The sequence below is a fragment of the Anas platyrhynchos genome, chromosome 29 (assembly GCF_047663525.1).
Source record: "Anas platyrhynchos isolate ZD024472 breed Pekin duck chromosome 29, IASCAAS_PekinDuck_T2T, whole genome shotgun sequence".
NCBI lineage: Eukaryota > Metazoa > Chordata > Aves > Anseriformes > Anatidae > Anas > Anas platyrhynchos.
The window spans coordinates 3,917,879-3,937,509 of record NC_092615.1 but is presented as its reverse complement, the minus strand read 5'-3'; the positions used below and the strand labels follow the sequence as shown (position 1 = coordinate 3,937,509).

At 38.4% G+C, this 19,631-nt stretch overlaps 1 protein-coding gene across 2 annotated transcripts in view; it reads right to left on the bottom strand.

The window, feature by feature from the left end:
• Window positions 1–2,069: 2,069 nt before the first annotated feature.
• RANBP3 (RAN binding protein 3) overlaps window positions 2,070–19,631 on the bottom strand; it is a 43,156-nt gene continuing 25,594 nt past the window's right edge. For both annotated transcript variants that reach the window (XM_027471808.3, XM_072029108.1), the window contains 13 exons: window positions 19,326–19,397; window positions 18,056–18,121; window positions 16,547–16,639; window positions 15,369–15,472; window positions 13,255–13,374; window positions 12,100–12,203; window positions 10,777–10,855; window positions 9,780–9,882; window positions 8,730–8,854; window positions 7,307–7,427; window positions 6,746–6,888; window positions 4,653–4,833; window positions 2,070–3,483 (listed from right to left, as the gene is read on the bottom strand). In XM_027471808.3, coding sequence (XP_027327609.1) covers window positions 3,440–3,483; window positions 4,653–4,833; window positions 6,746–6,888; window positions 7,307–7,427; window positions 8,730–8,854; window positions 9,780–9,882; window positions 10,777–10,855; window positions 12,100–12,203; window positions 13,255–13,374; window positions 15,369–15,472; window positions 16,547–16,639; window positions 18,056–18,121; window positions 19,326–19,397 — 1,355 coding nt within the window. In that variant the 3' untranslated portion in view covers window positions 2,070–3,439. The remainder of the gene's footprint in view (window positions 3,484–4,652; window positions 4,834–6,745; window positions 6,889–7,306; window positions 7,428–8,729; window positions 8,855–9,779; window positions 9,883–10,776; window positions 10,856–12,099; window positions 12,204–13,254; window positions 13,375–15,368; window positions 15,473–16,546; window positions 16,640–18,055; window positions 18,122–19,325; window positions 19,398–19,631) is intronic.

Sequence of the window (19,631 nt, the reverse complement as noted above, 5' to 3'; positions counted from 1 at the left end):
TTGGTACCTCAATGGCAAGACAAGGGGGAGAGCCATCGAAACGTTGCGGGTCTTTTATTATCTTATTTGGGTTTTATTCCTGTAGGCTTCTAACAATTTGGACACCTGCTCGGCCTGCTTTCAGTGGCAGACTGCCAAGGACTAGTTTGAGATCTTTCCCTGCCCCGTCTTCTCTGAAGCAGTGCGTTGCACACTGGGAAATGGACTGTGGAAAGATGCCAAAATGACACATTTTCTTATCTCAATGTTTAAATTTCCTGCAGGTCTAATCTTATTTTATATATTTTTTGAAATAGGTTTATTTTTTGTTTTACTAACACCACCATACTTGTAATGTTTCCCCATCAAGTGTGTTACATGTTATTATCTTCAGTAACCTGTTTTCCTGGAAATTGTTAATAACTATGGTGACATCAGTCAGCAGCCAGAACAAGAGATGCAGTAATTGCTAACAACATCCATACATCAACAACAGACTTAGAAGCAAAGATGCAGGGGGAGAGTGGTGCAAGGGAAGATCATTGTAACACGGCACAACTGGGCATCATCAGCCTCCAAAGAGCAGGAGGCTCAAGCACAGGAAACACAACACAGGGCTTGGGTTGTTTTGTTTGCTTGTTTTCTGTTAGAAGATTTAATGCAATCCCCAAATACACTTTCATATGACAGTCTTGCATAAATCTTTCAAAACACATAAGCATCATCTGGTTTTACTTGTCAGTAATTTACTAAGGCTTAAAGCAGAGAATGAAACAGAATTTTTGTTTGGTCTAACTATACTGTGCTGGACAGGGCTTGAAGTAAATCTATAGCTAATTCTGTTAGTGATTCACACTACTGTTTTTCTCTTCATTGTAAACATATGCAAGGCTTCCAGCTGAAATAAAATTTGTATCAGGTAGTAGCTGCCAGATTATTATTTTTTTTTGGAATGCTGTAGGTGCCTGTGTACCACCACTAAACCCCATCAAAGCTGGCATGCTTAGGCCATTATTATTAATGTTCATGCACCATCAATTTCATGTTTAGGTAAAGCACCTCAAAGTGAGACTCTGCATAGACCCCAAAATTAATGGATTTTGGGACCAGGAAGTAACACCTGTTTCTCCACAATTAGGCTCTGCTGACAAAGACACCTTGTTAATTTTCTTATGCTGACAACAATAAACTTTACGCTGCAAGGTTGTTTAAAAAGAGTAGTTTAAAATCTGAGTATCAGTGTAAAAAGATCAAAGATCCAAAATGCAGATCACTCATTTGAAAATACAGAAGTTCCCCAGGACACACGATGAAGAAACAATTGTGTGGGTGGGTGGTAAGAAACACGCTCATTTTCTGTTAGCGAGTTGCAAGGGAAAGGGTGCATCATAGGTTTGTGCGTGGTTAAAAAAAAAAACAAACCAAAACAGAACAAAAACCCACAGCTGTAGGGAAAAAAAATACAAAAGGAATGAGCAGACAGTCCAGAGAAATTATGAATGCAATGGCACAGCTAATCATTAGCCCCTTTTTACTCCCAAGATGCTCCTTCAGAAGGCTATCACAGGAAAAGCAACCTTTCTACCCCCCGCCCCACCAAGTGAAGTCTCAAACAGAGGCTAAAATTGGCCAACAATTAAATTAAACATTCTCAACCCCCAATGAAGAAAAGTGTGTTTTCATAAAATAAAGGCAATAAGGGCTGTTTTGATATTTGAATAAGTTGAAAGTTGCTTTTGTGCTGCAACCTAGGTTTTCATTTTCAATTCATGCCACATTAAAATAAACTGGAAGGGGAAGAAGCATTTAAACGGTGCATTTGGACCTCCTTAGTCTAAAGGAGAAAGGGCAAGCAAATGAGAAATTATCTAGCAGTAAACTACTTATAAAGAACACAGAACACTTTGGGGAATTTACAGAAAAATGATGCAGTCACTGCTTTTAAGTGACTACCAAATTCCAACTGTGCTCCATAACACCAGATGTTTTAATAACAAAATAAAACTCAACTTTCACACAAAAGGCCCAAATGATCAGAAAACGTCCAAAGTAAAAAAGTGAGTTACGGTTACAGTAGGAGTACTTCAGAATTACACACAGGAAAACACATTCTTGCTTTTATTTTGGTGGAACAGAATACAATATCCTTCAGCCCAAACTATTCAAAGCTGGCAATATTACCTTTTTCTTCATGCTGCAAGACTTCAGGAAACAGAATAAGGACAGGAAGGGTTAAAGGTTAATTTTCTATTTAAGGCCGTTAATTCAGCAAGATATTTAAAAATGTACTCAACTTTAAGCATGAATAGTTGCATTGACTTCAGTAAGATTATTCACATGTAGTTAAGTCAGGCAAGTGCTTAAATGGCTTGTTGAATCAAGCCATTAAATGAGAGCTGCTTTATTATACAGATTTATTTTAATGGCTGACCAAGCTCATTACATGAGCCTATTTTATTCTTCCAAGGGCTAACAGCTGCTTCCTCATCAACTTTTCTGAAGGTGTAACCTGTATGCCTCCCTACACTTTACTGTAGCCACAGAAACATATAATTTTCTAAGAAAAATTGTATGCAACATCTATTATATATAGTGGCTTAGCTCTCCCTTAAATAGTAACAGAAAAGAACAGTACAAAACAATAGTTTCACTTTTTCAACACACAAGAGCATCTTATTGAAAAACTAAAATAAAAAAGTATCACCACAATATAAATCCCCAAATAATAATAATGAAATGGGAAGAAAGAAAAGGAGTTAGCAAAATGTCCTGTGGACTTTAAAGTCTCTTATTAACGCATTAAAAAAGCTTCTCTGGTGAATCACAATGTTTTGTTTCTTTCTGTTTACAAACCCACTAGACAGGGAACAACGGTGTCCACAACCTACGTTGGGATTAAAAGGTAAAAACGCAAGCTGCCCCATCTGCAGTCCAAAAAGAGAATGAACCCAAAAGGGCAGTCAGTGAGCGTAGGAACTGGTGAGGACCCGGTTTCCCTGCAGGTGGCAGAAACTCATAAGGGGGAGTAGGGGGTTACCAACCAAAGCAGAATTCATGTTGGAACCGTGTCGGAAAGTTCTATCTCGGAGGCCTGCAAGACATGAACTACTGAAGAAACAGTCAAAAGGTCCCAATGAAAAGCTGTGACAAGCTGTAATGTGCCATTTCAATTACAAGGAAGAGGGGAAATGTTTGGTTGTTTTTTTTTTTTTGGCTCATCAATATGATGAGCTTTCACGTCCCAAACCACATTCAGGTAGTTTCCAAGTCTGCTTTTTTTTTTTTTGTATGGAATCTACTGATCCAGACCAAAAAACCAAACAAACAGAACAGGGATGCACAGTTCTTAAGTCCTGGAGCCTTCAACACTGCCTGAAACAATAGCTGGCCTGGGGTATCCAGAGAGATGCCTGCAAGATGGTGTTCATAGCAGCCTTGCAAGCAGATCGGCTCACATCTGCTATGTGCTGCCAACATTCTGCCCATCACCTTCGTCATTAGGACCTGAAACAGACAACAGTTTTGTTATATATATTTTTTCTTGCCTTACACTAAGACACTTCACTTGAGAAGCCTATAGACATCTCACATTTAGGATTTCAACGACAGATTAGAATGACAGTTGCTTCTCTCCCCCCTCCCTCCAACTGACATATTCCCTCTACAGATTAAGTTCTGTCCACTGCAAAATTTTATATTCTTGACTAGCCTGGTTTTGGGACCCCAGTAGCATCCCAGAGCTCAGTTTGCAGCCTCTCCAAGTCCACACACTGTGTTTTTTTTTGGTTAAGTATTAGCATTATTAGCTTTTTTCCCCAGCAATGAATCAGGTTGGAGCACTGATCTGAGTAAAAGATGGGATGTATTAAGCCGTAGGAAGGCAAAGCATAGACAGCTTGAGGTCAGAAGGAAACCTTCCTCACACCAATGATTGGTGCTTTGTTCAACTATGGCCTCTCTGCATACGACGAAAGCAATTACACTTTTTCCACTCCTTTTTGTAAATCTGCTTTCCAAACAGCACTCTACTCAAAGGTCAGCCTGCTTTGTTTTTTAAAGTGCAAGCCTTGGCCATGTGGAAGGCAAAATTGAAACTCAAATCACCCTTTAATGGCCCTATAAACAAAGCCAGAACTAACTGAAGCAGAGATCACTTCCACTAAACTGTGACGTAACTCAGCAGACAGAAGCAGCAGCCTTTTTACCAGTCTGAAGAACTAGAATCAAAGAATCGCTTGGGTTGGAAGGGACCCTATAGACCATCTAGTTCTAACCCCCTGACGCAGGCAGGGCTGCCACCCACTAGATCATGTTGCTCAGGGCCTCATCTAACCTGGTCTTGGACACCTACAATGATGGAGCATCCACAACCTCTCTGGGCAACCTGTTCCAATGCCTCACCACCCTCTGACAGATGAATTTCCTCCTAACCTCTAATCTAAATCTCCCCTCTTTTAGTTTAAAACCATTCTCCCTCGTCCTGTCATTATCCAATTGAGCAAACTAGAAACAGTTTGGTTCAAAAAAGGCAACTCATATGAGTCATGATCCACAAACACTCAGAATTAACAGGCCAGAAGTATATCTATGGTGTACAGAGGGGACAAACAGTCTGCCTTAAACAACAACAAAGAAAACGTATGGAGAAGAAATCCCATGTCTTGCTTGCTTACCACTTCCGACTGATCCTGAAGGTGCAAGGACATCATCATCACTGTCTTCCTCATTTGATTGTGTTACTTCTGGCTCAGGTGCTACATTCTTGACTTCTTGTTCTTGTTCCACTCTACTCCGCAAAGCCAGGATCCGGTGGTGTAATGCAGCATACAACTGCCCTGTATCCTTAGAGCTTGCCTAGATTTTTTTTGAATATTTGGAAACAAGAAAAGGTGCAAGGAATTACAACACAATAAAGCACTTACTTAATCTACAACAGTGAGGCCAAATTTCTCAAGCTACTTTTCAGTTTTCTCACATAGGCATTTTTCAAGCTAAGTCACAATGGGTTGTGGTATACATAGTAAGATGTTAGATATACTCAATTCTGACGTTCAGAGTATATTCCCCTCTGCTCAGCACCAACCTTCTCTGGATAACGTAACTAGTACTTGCTGATTTTATGTAAGCTTCTTCACCCAGGTGTCGCATGGCTTTCCTAACACCCCAAAAACCTTAAGATAAAAAGATCTTTTTAATAAAAAGTTTGTTTTGCACAGATTTTCCAGGTTTGCCAATCATTCAGCTTTACGTATTTGTTAATCATAATCAAGTCATTCAAATGTTTCACGATACAGCTACATAAAATTTCAACATATGATATACTGAGAAAACTGAATGGGCATGCAATTGGGCAGGTGGTAGGTTGGTGGTTGCTTTTTTGTTTGTTAAAAACACACACATACACACAAAAAAAACCAACACTCCCATAAGAGAGCCATCAGTTCAGACAGCCTCATTAGTGACCATCTGTCCAGAGTATTTTTTCCTCTTACTCTGAAAGTGGTTTATGACCACTTCATGGCCTCAAAAACACTAATTTTTAGGCCTGTCAAACAAAATAATTCTGTGAACATTATAATCAATTTAAAATAACTCTTTTATGAAGCTCTGTATTCACCATGTCAATGAATTCCTTGCATCAACTACTATTACCTTTACCCCAAGTTAACTTTAAGATAACAATTTTACTTCTTAGATTACTTCATAAAAACAAGTTTCCACATCCAGCCCAACCTGTCACTTAAATCAGTCACCTCTGTATTTGTAAAATTCCCCTGAAGTGAGCTGCGGTGCAATCAATTATTCCATACAAGGTATTTTTAGAATTGATTAAAAAAGGAATACTGAATAACCTGATGACTTGTCAAGTCTAGAGAAAAGTGGTAAGGAAAGTTAACCGCTCATTTCAGTGCTTTTTCTTCATCACTGGGTATTTGGTACCTTTAATACCAGTCTCTGGGATGCCAGATCCCAGTCCTACAACCTTAACGTCACAAGAGAAGCTTTTTGTTGTTCTCTTAATTTCTGTTCCACTTTAATTCTTTAGCAACCCCTTCTGTAAAACCTGCATAATTCAAAATAATGTGTTCAGACCTCTCAAATCTGTAAATGCTCTTGGCAGGCATTAGGGAATGACCCCTCTTTCTTGCTGACTACATTATAATCTCTCAAGTGTTTTAGTAATTCTAATTGGCATTCCTGGTTACCCACTTAGCAAGCATTGAAATCACTTTAACTGTCCTGCTACTGCTTGGTACAGTCTGTATTAAAGGAAAATCAAAGATAAAACATGTTACGCTTAACTAGTAACATGCTGTTCTTGACAGATACTTAGTGTTTCAATTTTAGTGAGTCTGTGCATCCACCCACACTGTAGATGGACAACAATAACTTTCCTGTACTACAAATTGTGCAAGAACTTGAAACTTTGGTTTCATTACACAGAAAACTATGAAATTCCTATTTTCCTTTGATAAGAGAAAATAATTAGCATTAATCTTATGCTGCAGTTATAGCCTGAATAGACATGAAAGATTCCACAACTCCATGGTAAATGCTTTGGAAAAATCAGGCTTCCTAGAGCAGCCTTTACATGGCACTTCTTCAAAACTAGTGAAGATTTTCAGAGAAGAAAAGTCTATTAAGCCCCGTGTCTTGGGAGGGGGGGGAACAGGGTGTGGAGAAGAATGGGAACGTTAGCTCAACTGCAATTTAAGCAAGCACCAATTTCAGTAGAGAGATTAAGGTGTAAACCAAAATTACTCACTGATATAAGAAAAACTTTAACTCCCTGGTCCTCTGTATCCATGGCGGTGATCCGGATGCTCTTCTCACTGGCTTTATCGATCTGCATCTGAGCCCAGAGCTTGGTATTTAAGATTAACCTGAGACTCCCCTGAGTCCTCATCACTAAAGCAAACATACAAGACCAGTTAGGTGGAAAAAAGACAACAGGAACACGAGAATAGCCAAAATGGCTTTTAATTCATGCAGTATCCAAAGAGATTTCCCCCACAAGTCCTGAAGAGCAGAGAGCCCAGATCTGAAGAAGGTTGCCATACATTCCTAGTCAAATATTCTAGTTGGCAAATACAGCTTGCTTTTAGAGGGAATTAAAAAAAAAATGGAACATTTGCTACAATAGGAAAACAGGCAAATATCCTGTCTTTGGAGGAAATAGTCATAAAATAAAGCGAAAGGGCCAAACTTCCTTCGGAGTTGCTATAGCTAAGAGAACCTAAAGCAGATGCTACTGTGTGTCATGGAAACATCCTATGAAGATTACCCAGACCATCATACAGTAACTCATTTCCCCAGTTCCTCTTACCCAGCCGGGACTGTAATGTTCCATCGTCCGCTGAAGCCATATCATTGAGTCTAAGAAGTCCTCGACCTCTTTCTACCCAAGATTGAGAGTTTTTATCAAATACAAACAGCTTGCACTGAATCTGTAACAGAAAATATCTCTATAGCGTAATGGTTGATTTTCAAATTCTGTATTTGAATTTTAAACTGTTTTAGCCGTGTCATCATCCCTTTTGCAGTAAGTCTCTCAAAATATGCTAACTGGTATCAGAAGGTTTTATTAATGGAAGTTAGATATTCTTAGAGAATATCTATGTTCAAGATCAAACAACAAGAATGATTTTCAGAGTTACTCTCTTCAATCCTTCACATCCCTTGTTCCTCACATGGTATATTTGCTTTCCCTCTGTTTCTGTCTTTCTCTGACACAGAACACCCAGCTCTGTATACTTAATTTGTGCCAGATTAATGTTGTTCTGTCTGTACAAGTCCCATTCAGTATTCCAGTGTATTAAGTATCATAGGGAAAAAGAAGAGAAGTTGGGTGAGAGACTATTAAGCTCCAACATAACAGAGGACTGATTTGCATGAGTAAGCATATTACTGCTAAAATTTTCAAGTTGTGGTTTTCCTAAGCAAAACAGGACACTCCCATCTTGCTATTATTATAGATTATATCTTGCTTGGTCTGAGAAAACAAACATTATGATTACTTTGTACAATAATACAACTTCAACTAATATGCATTAGTTACTGAAAAAGTACATCTGTTTGGTGTCAGAAGAAACCAAAAAGTCATGGCAAAAACCTCTCCAAAAAAAATACCCCACAATGTAATTCGGGTGCCAAGAAACTTAAAAGATCAAGAAAAAAAAAAAAAAAAAAACATAAACAGAGGTACAAAGGGAGGAAGAAAAGAAGTATATGTCTTTCAGATTCACAGCAAAACCCTGCTTGTTTCTCTTAAAGACACTGAAGTTAATAAGTAAATTTAAGGTAATGAGTAACTACAAAGTTAAATAAATCACCACTGAAATCAGAAGTCTGAGTCATAACAACATCTTTTTAAAATGTCACTAATTCAAGCAAATATCCTCAAAATAAATTCTTGAGTACTGTTTTTTTTTTTTTATTGTTTCTGTCAAGCGTAATGGCCCATTCTGAGTTTTAAAAAAATATTCAGCAGTACAGTAATTGTTTTGCACTTAATTCAAGGAAGTATGCTTAAGATTTTCTGGGTTGTCCAAATGATGAAATTTCTCTGGAAAGAGGAAATTAAGAAACAACAGAGTAAGGATCTGACAATAAATATCCAAAGTCTGCACTCTAACACATGAAAGCACATCAGAGAAAGAAGATGGCTCAGCTGAAGGAACAGGTGGTACCCTGGTGACCCATATTAATCCCCACAAGCTCAAAGCTCCCCTACATTATCAGTTTCTTACCTGTAAAACATTACTTTCGGCTTCCTCTCCGGTAATCACTTCTACCTTTGCTAATAAACACTTCCTTGCTGTTGCTTTAGTATAGGCTGCTGCAGACTCTGCCAGTGACTCTGAAATATTATTAGCTGAACAAAATTTTGAAAGTTTATTTTGAGAATGATTAGCTTATAATTATATAGGATTTCTAAAGTTCTCACAAGTAAACCAGAGTTTAGAGGGAAAAGTACAGAAGAGGGACAGGGACAGAACATTAGAAACAGGCTTTAAGTTTAAAGTAGAAGTTAAAGCCTGCCCTTTCAAGCCTCATTTTATAAACACAAGATACAAAGCACAGAAGAAATAAGTTATTGAACATTTTGTTCCCACATAAAATGTTTTTTTTTTTTTACATACAACTACGCAAAACCTTTACTAACTCATATACACCTACATATCTGTAGGTGTTCCAGCAGTACTAATGCTGCTACCAGCTAGCTACACTGTTGTGCCTATATATGTATGCCATGATTCACTTTCCAATTTTGCATTGGCCTGCAAGCAGTTTGCTGGAGAAAACCCACTGCTCCCCCAGTTTCCAGAAAATCTTGCGCATCTGAAGAGTCACAGAGGTCTATAATCCAGCAAACAATTCTTGGTTGAAACAACACATTTGGTACACCCACTCAGCACAATATACAATCATTGGAAGTATAACAGAATTGTTAAAAAAAATGGTTTGCAACATTTCTTCTACACTCTAGAGGTCCAATTATCTTCTCTGTTAAAACCTGCTTTCATTGCTGAAGACAATCCTAATAGTGCAGAAAAAAAAAAAAAAAACCATGAAAAAGACAGCATAACCTGTACGTGTTTAATAGTAAAGACAGAAGCACAAGAGTATCTATAGCACGCAACATGTAACCCCCCCCCCAACCCCAAAAGGCTCTATTCTTTGGTTAGAAGAGACAATAAAGGCAACATTAAATGTTTTTATAAAGTAACAATATTGAAAACTTCAGTCATTTAAACAAGGCTTGACTACAGTTCCTAAAAAAATGTTTTATTTTTCACCTTTCTCTGGTGTGGCTTCCTGAGAAGATGATTCAGACCCAGACTCTGTAGCAGCATTCTCCTTATTACTCTCTGTGCTACCTTCATTTGATTTTGGTGGACTCTATCACAAATAGAAGATGAGGTAAACAGAAGAGAAAGCATACGCTAATTTTAGTTTTGCAGAAGACTAGTCATCAATCACGGAGGGAGGCCCCTAGTGTTTATAAACCATGTGGCAAGAGAAGAATCCCACAGATGACATCCTGTCACAGTAAAAGCTGCTTTACCGCCCCAACCAAGGAATTAAATGGATTCTGACCTAAAAAAAACCACTTCATATTATTTTGTCCTCAACTGAAACCAAATTTCAACCCTTAATTTGAGGTTATGTCCAAACAAAGCTAACTAATCCCAGCCACAGTTCAACTTGAGACATACTTGCCTGACCTCCCTGCTCAATGATTAGGTAATTATGAATGCACAGTATTAGGTGCTTCCCTTTTGCACCATCATAACGATAAAACAGAAGTAGGAAACACTAAGGCACTAGAAATTATACCTTGGGGTTGGTAAAACAGTTCGGATTTCCTGAGTTAGCTGAGGTAGCTGCCTTACTGCTGGACTTGAAATCCCACCATTTGGAGCATCATGTAATTGAATTTCTGTCAATTTAGTTATTGTGAAGAAGCCATCAAAAGGAATCAAGCTGTGCCATATTTAAACTGCTTGGATTTGAGAACCATGTGCGCCAGAGAAGGGTATTCTATCTCCTTACACTGGCAGTGCTTGGCAGGGAAATCCTGGAGGGCACTGCAGTAGCACCCAATAGTTCATACAATGAAACCCACAGATCTCACTCAGTTACCTAAGTGGGAAACACCAAAAGGAATCTGTGCTCCAGTGACAAGTATATTTAAATACTTGTAATACTTGTATATTGCACATTTCCTGAGTGACAATCCATAGCACAAACTTCACAGAAAATTAGAACACTTCATAAAAAGTGGATACTCACTAGGACACGCTCACTCATGTTCTGTCCAAAAACAAACTTGTTGCTAGATGCATCTGCACTGTTTGTAGAGTTCTCTATACTAGAGGGGAAAAAATGTTTCTGTAAGTCAAGAAAATACCTGTTTATCCTCTACAGATCAAATTCCTCAAAAAAGTGAGCAACTATTATTGACTTTAAAAAATTAACTATTGGCTTCCATAGAAACAAAGTAAAAAATTAATTTAACTTGGTAACATGAGAGCATGTATCATTTTTACAGAATGAGAATTATCCCAGAATAATGGCAAATTACTTTGTCCCTGTAAATATTTTCCCTCTGCATATCTAATTACTTATTAAGCAATGCTGAATGCTAAGCAAGGGCTTACTATTTAATCACACTGCATACTTTTTAAAAAAACAGTATTCTACATGCACAGAAAACTCAAACCACTACACATCCTTAGGTCAATTTTCTCAAAAAGTCAGGGAAAGAACTGAAACAAAAACACTTGCAATATCAAAACTGAAGCAACAGTAGCAGGGATGAGCCATGCCTTTTCTTGGACTAGCTGCAATGTTACAGACTTCCCAAGAAGTCTCACAATCAAGACTCATCCCTCTCATTTTCCTAATAGAAGAGCAACCTCCCACACACGACATTTTTATTAGAAGATTTTAAACCCCTGTTTAGGAAGGGCGATAGTTTTACTACCATTTTAGACTCAAAAATTGAACATTTTTTCACCCATCTTCCCTGCATGCATACCTCTCTAAAAGTTAAGTTCAGCTCTAATACTCAGGTCCAAGAAGGAATACTCAATGATTGATAAGGGAACTGATACATTTCCAGAACAGGTACCATATGCCTACCAACACGTAGGGAACTTCATGTAACTGATCTGCAAATCTGAAGGTTAGAAGTGCTTCAAATGAACAAGGCAATAAACTAGAGGCTCTATAACTGCTAATACACTGTAAGGTCACCAGGAAAGATGGCCCAAAAAACAAAAACTGTTTTGGGACAGCCAATTCCTTAGACCTTCCACAGGTAGGCACGAACAGGAAGACAATGTCCTGGAGACTCTCATGAAGTAAAGACATCCAAAGTGCACACCTGAGCTCATGTTATGAATGCACCTGTTTTGCAGAAGGAGCTGTTCTGTGTAACCATGATCAGACAGAAATTGAAGACAAAAATAATTCAGAAAAAAATCTGAAGTTTGCTACCTGCTTTCTTCAGTGGGTTGCCACTGACCCAGTTATAATCCCTGCATCCAAAAAAGCAGAATCACAAATAATTTTGAGCACAAATTAAGGATATAGGATTCTCTGTAGTCTCACCTGGAACTGATGTACTGTAGGAAATAATTTGTTGCAGAAGGTGTGTCTGATGTCGGAAGGCCAGCATTCTGCACATCGGCAGTTTCATCACTTTCATCTCCTAACTACAAAAACAGTATGTATTAAGACAGCTTTAACTATGAACCACAAAAATTTCAGCTCTTTTTTCCCCTCAAGAAAATGCTCTTTTCGCAAACACTTTCTAAGATAAAATAAGATAACCCCATATCCCAGTACTGCACTTTTTCTTTTGTTACGCTAGGAAACCTGTACTAACTTGCATTATAAGGGGGTACAAACAATCCAACCCAAATACTTCATGCAAAGATTTGAACCCAAGTTGGCCTGTTTTTCTTTTCTTACTTTTTCTGTGAAACCTTGGTTGCATAGGAGCATCTTAGGAACAGATGTCAACTTAAATCTAACCCAAAAAGTGAGAGAAAATATTGTATTCCATTGATCTGTTAGAGTAGGTCCAGAGGAGGCCAAGAAGATGACCAGAGGGCTGAAGCACCTCTCCTATGAAAAAAGGTGAGAGCTGAGAGAGCTGGGGACGTTCAGCCTGAAGAAAAGGCTCAGGTGTGACCTTACTGCAGCTTTTCAGTACTTAAATGGGGACTTAGAGCAACTTTTTGTGCTAGGGCAGACAATGACTGGACAAGGGGGAAAGACTATAAACTAAAAGAGGGGAGATTTACATTAGAGGTTAGGAGGAAACTCTTCACTCACAGGGTGTTGAGGCACTGGAACAGGTTGCCCAGAAAGGTTGTGGATGCCCCATCCCTGGAGGCACTTAAGACCAGGCTGGACAAGGCCCCGAGGAACCTGATCATGAGCAGGGTGGCATCCCTGCTCATGGCAGGGGGGTTGGAACTGGATGGTCTTTAAGACCCCTTCCAACCCAAGCTGTTCTATGATTCTGTGATTTGTAACAGTAGCAGGAGTTTACTAAATAACTGGAAGACCAGTTTTACTAAGCAGCCAGCTGAACTGTGTACAGTTTTGGATTTGGCAAGAATGCAAGGAAGTTTTAACCCCATTATATAATGGTTTTGAATAACTTTATAAACAGTGTGCAACACTCATGCCAACAAATAGTCAAGTCCAGTGTTTCTTACCCTCAACTCCTAGTCAAGATAACAAGCATGTGTTTACCTTAACCCTATCTCTTAAGTTTTGCCCAAATACAAATGCTTGCTGTGCATTTAACTCCGCCTTCTCGCAGCTGTCGTCATCTGAAGTGTTGTTGGACTCTTTTTTCTGACATTCTCCTGCCTAAAGAAAGACATTGAAAATCTTAGTCTAGATAATTAAAAGCATTTTCTTTAAGCAAAAAATGAAGGTTATGATATGGTGAGTCACAGTCATTTACAATGCCAAGCCAATAAAATCTTCAGAGCTACAAGGCAAATTTTACATTTAAAAAAACTGTTGTTGTTCAGATAATATTTCTAAAGGAAACACAGAATAGGGAATTTTAAATGTCATTTCATTCCAACTGTGCTCAAAGCAGTATCAACTTCAAAGTTACACCAGGCTGGCTGCCTAGGACACTGTATAGACAAGTTTAAATACAAATCTAATGATGGCAGCCCTATATTGTGTAGCCTGTTTCCATGTCTGAATGGACTCAATTCAATCATTTTGCCCTACTATCCAACTGGAGTCCCTCTTTCCCATGCTTGCTGCCTTTTTTTTTTGATAGGCACTTCCAGGCTCATTCCATCTTGCTCACACTAGATGCAAGCCCCCAGCTACACACAATATTCCTGATGAAGTCCACAAAGTGGCAAGTAAACAGGGAACAGTCACTTTGCTTAACCTATTGGCTACAGCCTTAGGGAAACAGCCCAGCATGTTGTTTGTCTTAAAGTATGAACCCCTCTCATTCACATTCAACACTGTCTCACAGGACATTAAGGCTCTTGAACTTTTTGCAGTGCCAAAGTCCTTGTATCTGTACATCTGCATTGAACTTTCCACCTGCAGCCTTTCACTGCAGCTGCCAAGACAGGGGCATAGCTGAGCAGGTGCCCTGCTATGGCTATGCTCAGTGTGGCATCAAAAAGCAATCTACTCTCTAATGAATCCACAAAAACAAACCCCCAGACAAAAAAATGGTGCAAAATCACCGAACATCTCCTTATGCCCTCAGTCACTGTATCATAAGATACCAGTAGTTAGCTCAACACCTGCTGGCAAGAATGGACTAGACACGTTGCACAGAACACAGAAGGAACTACTCCACTGCTTTCCCTTCAAAATACCACGTAACTTTTTTATGCACTTATATGCCTTTTCCCCTAGCTCAAGTTTTTCAGCCCCTCATTACCTCTGCTCTCCCGCTACTGTTTCCCATATGGAATTTACTCGCTACCTCTTTACTAATTATCAGCTCCAACTCTATCAGCTCTAAACTTTTAAGTGTCGCTCATTCACTTCAGTTTCTTGTATGCTTTCTATCTTCACATTTCCCAACACCATTCTACATTCAGTTGTTAGAAATCAAGGTGGTAGCAGTAAAGCTATCCATGGGTAGGTGATGGCTTTTTGCTAGGCAGTCTGAGAAGGAAAACTGAACACAGTGTAAACTGCTCAGTGCCCCTTGGTCAAAACCAAAGGTTCTTCAGACTGGAAATGCTTCCCAGACTCTGGCCTGAGAGAAGCAGCAGACCTGGCAATGGCCACTGGATGTTAAAACAGCTTTTCTCCCCTCAAAGAAGGAAGTTCCCTGCAATTTCTCCCCACACACAGATTAAGAGGTGAACCTGCAGGAGGAAGATGTATCTTCATGCCATCTGACAGAGGGAAAAGCAACATTCTATCAGTCCACAGAACCAAGATGCCTGAACTACAGGAATTCAATGCCTATGATGGGAACAGCATCACCCATGCAGCAATAAGATTTTACCGTAAGACGAAAAAATAAGAGGGACAAAAGAAAACAGTGAGAGTAGAAGCAGAATTGAGCATTTTTCATACTTCGTAAGGAAAAAATACAGACTAAAGCCATTCTAAGTTCTCTATGATATTTCAACTCAGCAATCTTTGCCACAGTTCCTGATTTAGTAAACATAAACAGCGTAGTATTAGAACTGATAAAACCTACTTACTATTACTCCTAAAGTGGGCTAGCATAGTATGGATCGACAAAGGAGTCATCAAGTGATGAAACTGCACTCATATTAACGAACAGACAGGCTCCATTCAGAGATACTTGTTTTAAATTTTCTCAAATTGAGTGCCCTTTAAATCCTTCTCCAACTCACCTTGTCTTCAGAGTCAGAACTTTTCAGTGTTGCATTACTTAGTGATTCTGATGTGGCTGCAGAATCTGGTGGAATATTTACGCCATTGGTCCCACTGCTCAGAACTGCAACAAGGAATAACAAGCTGGCATTGATTCTCTAGCTATTTAGAGCACCCTAAAAGAAGCAGCAGTTTTCTATAGTAAATGGCATACTTGTCTTCTGCTTTTTTTTTTTTTTAAATATATGAAACATGGCAATGTAAACTACAGGGTCCCCATAGTATTTTGCAGAATGAAAATTCCAACTGCAGAAAACCATGTAAGGGAAATGTCACATAGTCTGTATAAATATGGGCTTCACCACATACAACTTCAAGCAACAACCCCCAATTTAATACTTCACAACTCCTCTTTGAGCTGATCTAGGAACCTACATAATGAACTCCAAGAGGAAATTTTAACCCCAATATTTAGGTCCTCTGTAGAATTCAATCTGCTAACAGGCACACCAAGAAGTCAAGCTAGAAACGTTTGAAACAGTGTCAAATTCAGCAGTAGCTGAAGTTACTTCTGTTTCACATCAATTAAACTTCCAAATAACAGAAGGCAGAAGAGCCAGGAAAGCATAAAAGTTTAGGAGATGTGGAAACCTTGAACAACTTTTTGCTTTAACTTTCCAATAATGCCTGTTTCTAACTGCTATATTAGATTCCATAATAATACATTAAATAATTAACATGCCTAAATTAATGATGAAAAACCTTGCTCAAAGTCTCTGCTTCAGAAAGTTCCCTGGCTTGGAAACACCTGCCAGTGGTTAAGGCATTTTACATCACTCTGCAGGTAGCTGAAGTCTCTACCACACGGGCAGTAGCTTATTATGCCATGGTCAATGTTGTTGTTTGAGACTGTCAATTCGCGCAGTTAGGTTTTTTTTATTCCAAAAATTAAGCATGGATTACAACAAAGTTCAGGGCCTGGCAATGTCAGATAGTCATCCACACAAAAACTGAAAAGGTGACACAATCAAGCCTTATGTAACACAGATACGCTTAACGTGTAAGATGTTTCCTTTCAGAAAGGAGAAGCCTAGAAAAACAAAGGCAGCTACTGAGTAAAATCAGGCTGCTGCATGAAACAGATTTAGTATTTTTGGTCTTCCTCTGTGGTATTCCAGAAAGCAAAAGCATTATTTACCCATCTGTGAGAAAGCTTTTGGCTGTGGTGCCTGTAATACTGCAGGACGTAGCACACTTCGCTGCTGTTCCTTCGGTTTCTGGCTTGGGAGTCCTGCAAGTAGGGAATTTTTTCAAGAGCTATAAAGCTTTGAAGTCGAAAAATTTAGCTTCATCTAATCTTCTCCAGAAGTGCTTCCAATAGAACATGTAATGGAACACTAGTCATTTTAAAAGCTTCCACCCCCGTTTTCCCATCCCTCATTCCACCCTGAAAAAATAAATCAGTCCCACATAGAGAAGACAACCATTTGCTTTCTATCCATAAGAGAGACCTTTGAATATATTCTCTACCTTAACCAGGAAGGCACCCAAGGAGAGGTTATGACATTAACTCAGAAACAAAATTCAGAAATGTAAGAAGTGAACAGTACATAAGCAATCCTATTTATTCACCGAAGTATTACCTGACTACACATTCCAAGTATTTTTTTCTCCTTCTAATAACATCACTTTTGGATACTGATAAATTAATTTTTTTCATTCTTCCTATGATCAAATATTGGCAGCATAATAAATGTACATGTTTTATTTAACAACCTTTTGGATTTGAGTTAACTTGGCCTCTCTGGTTTGCTGTAGAAAGATACACGGCACTACAATTCTTCGTTTCAGCTCTGATTCAAAAAAGCCAACTGACATAAAACAACCCACTCAAAAAAAAACATAACATCAACTCTAGATGGCTATGGCAATTCCAAAGGATTCAGATGTCTTCACTTAAAAACAAACAAACAAACAAACAAACATAAAACCACCACCAAAGTTGAATTCTTGATCCATTAAGATACTGTGATGGAAGCTACCCAAACTGACTCACTCCAATATTTTGTATACCTAATATCTTAAGTCCAAACATTCATATGTCAGCTTCTCGTAAGAACATAATTTGATTACTTTTTTTTTTATTTTGCTATGCCTCCTGAAAATGAAACTATTTCTATACACATTACATATAATTTCTTCCACTATCAAAACGTGTTATTTCCTTAAACTCCTACAAGCTGTAATATTAACGTTCTTTCTCTACTGGCTAAGTCTACATTAGCAAATACGAAGCTCAAATCAAAACTATACAGCAGAACAGGTGTCATCAAGGACACCACACTTGTGCTCCATTCTAAGGCCAGAGACAGGGAAAGTGAAGGTTAAGAGTCTGAGCGCACATTAACAGCTAAGAACTTTCTGAGCACACTCGTGGTGCATGCCCTTTGTCCCAGTTTGACACTAAAGAACTGAGTTCATGAAGCTCAGGACTACTTTAAGTGAGCCAAAGCACGCTCAGCAGAGGCAACTGGGAATCCCATTTCAGAAATACACGGCTGATCCAACCCAAAATTGTAATGTGTCTAAGCAAAGGTTTCGCCACCTGGGTTTGCCAACAACAGGAGCGTGAGAAAACTCCTAAATAGATAAAAATGCTTGAATTACCCTGGTTTCATTCTACTGCTGCAGAAAACATTGAACTTACCTGCACTGGGTGCTTGACCATGAATAAGTATTGGTGGCTTCAGCCGGAATCCACTGCTTTTTTCCTCTAGAAGCAAAACAAAATTAAAAGGACATAGATGTAACATACTATAGATGTAACCTACTTTCAGACAGTCATAGCACTGCTCATACTTTCCCCATTGTAACAAACCACAAGCTTTATAAATATCCAATGCAAAGTCTTATTGAGATTTCCAAAAAATGCGATCCCTTCTACCAGAAGTCTAATTCCCAGTGATCATCACAGTGCACATATACAATTTGTTGCAAGTATTCAAAGGTATTTTTCAGGAGAAAGATGAAACAGCATTTTCACAAGAGAAACGGAGTTCTTTCTATGTAAGTACTTAATAGAGCTTTTATGTGAGAATCAAGAAAAAACGGCAATCATCAGTAACTGAGCATGGCAAATGCTAACAAGCACCAACTGCCAATTATCATTAGCTAAGTCAAAGATTAATCGCTTAATATTAATTTATTGTAATTCCATTAGCTATTACCTTATGCTTTCATAGTATGAAGGCAAAAAAAATCCATGGTTGTACTTACTAAAGTTAAGGCTTTTAGATATAATACCTAAATTTCAAAAAAATAATATTTATAAATCCACAACTATTACGAAATCAGTTCCCCCCAAAATTTGTAAGATGTAATTATGAAGTGTTTTCTTTAAGGGTTGTAGCAGCTGTGCTCAGAATAAGATGACTGGCTCAGCACCATATCATCTTACTGTACTTCATTAGTCTCATGCCAGTTAAGCATAACAACATGCTATACAGTGGCACCAATACAACAACCTTGCAGAACAAGCGTGTTCAACAAAATAAAAAGTACTGTGAACATTTGCAGGTCATGGTTCAACAAAATCATGACCATAGGTTATGGTTGATTGGATTGTGATATCAAAGAAACGGTATCAAACAGGTAGACAAGTGACATTTCCCTTAAGTTTTATCTTGAGGTTAACAGGTAGAATAGTCTCGTTGCACTCCACCACTCCCAAAGCATTTATAAATTTTTGTATTCGTTATTTTAATTACCTCCAGCAAGCATGAAAACAAGTAAGTATGAACAAGAGAAGAAGTAAGCAAGTGAGAACAAGAAATAAGCACGATAAAAGCTCTAAGACCAGACCCACCATTTCCCTTCTCCCAGATAGGGTCTAATTTCTGAAGTGTCAGAATATTTTGGATTGTCATAGACTGCCAGCAGTTTGCTGAGACAAAGGAGGAAAAACTAAGAAATCTCACCTTGTTCTGAGTCAGAATTGCCTGTAGAAGGTTCACAGAAGCTTGATGGCATAAAGACATTGTTCTTTGTTACTGTGGTCAAGGGGAAAAAGAAAAAGGGAAGTTGTGTATGTTGTTCTTAATGATAAACTCCCTTCCAGGCATATTATGGCTACAAATTGAACACAGTTTTTCTGGTCATTTGTTTTATTTTAGGTTTTTCTGTCTTTCTTAACTTATGCAGTATTGCAAACACAGAAATAAACAGTTCATTGTAAAAAATAAATAAATAAATAAATAAACAAAAAAACACTTCAGTTTCTCCTG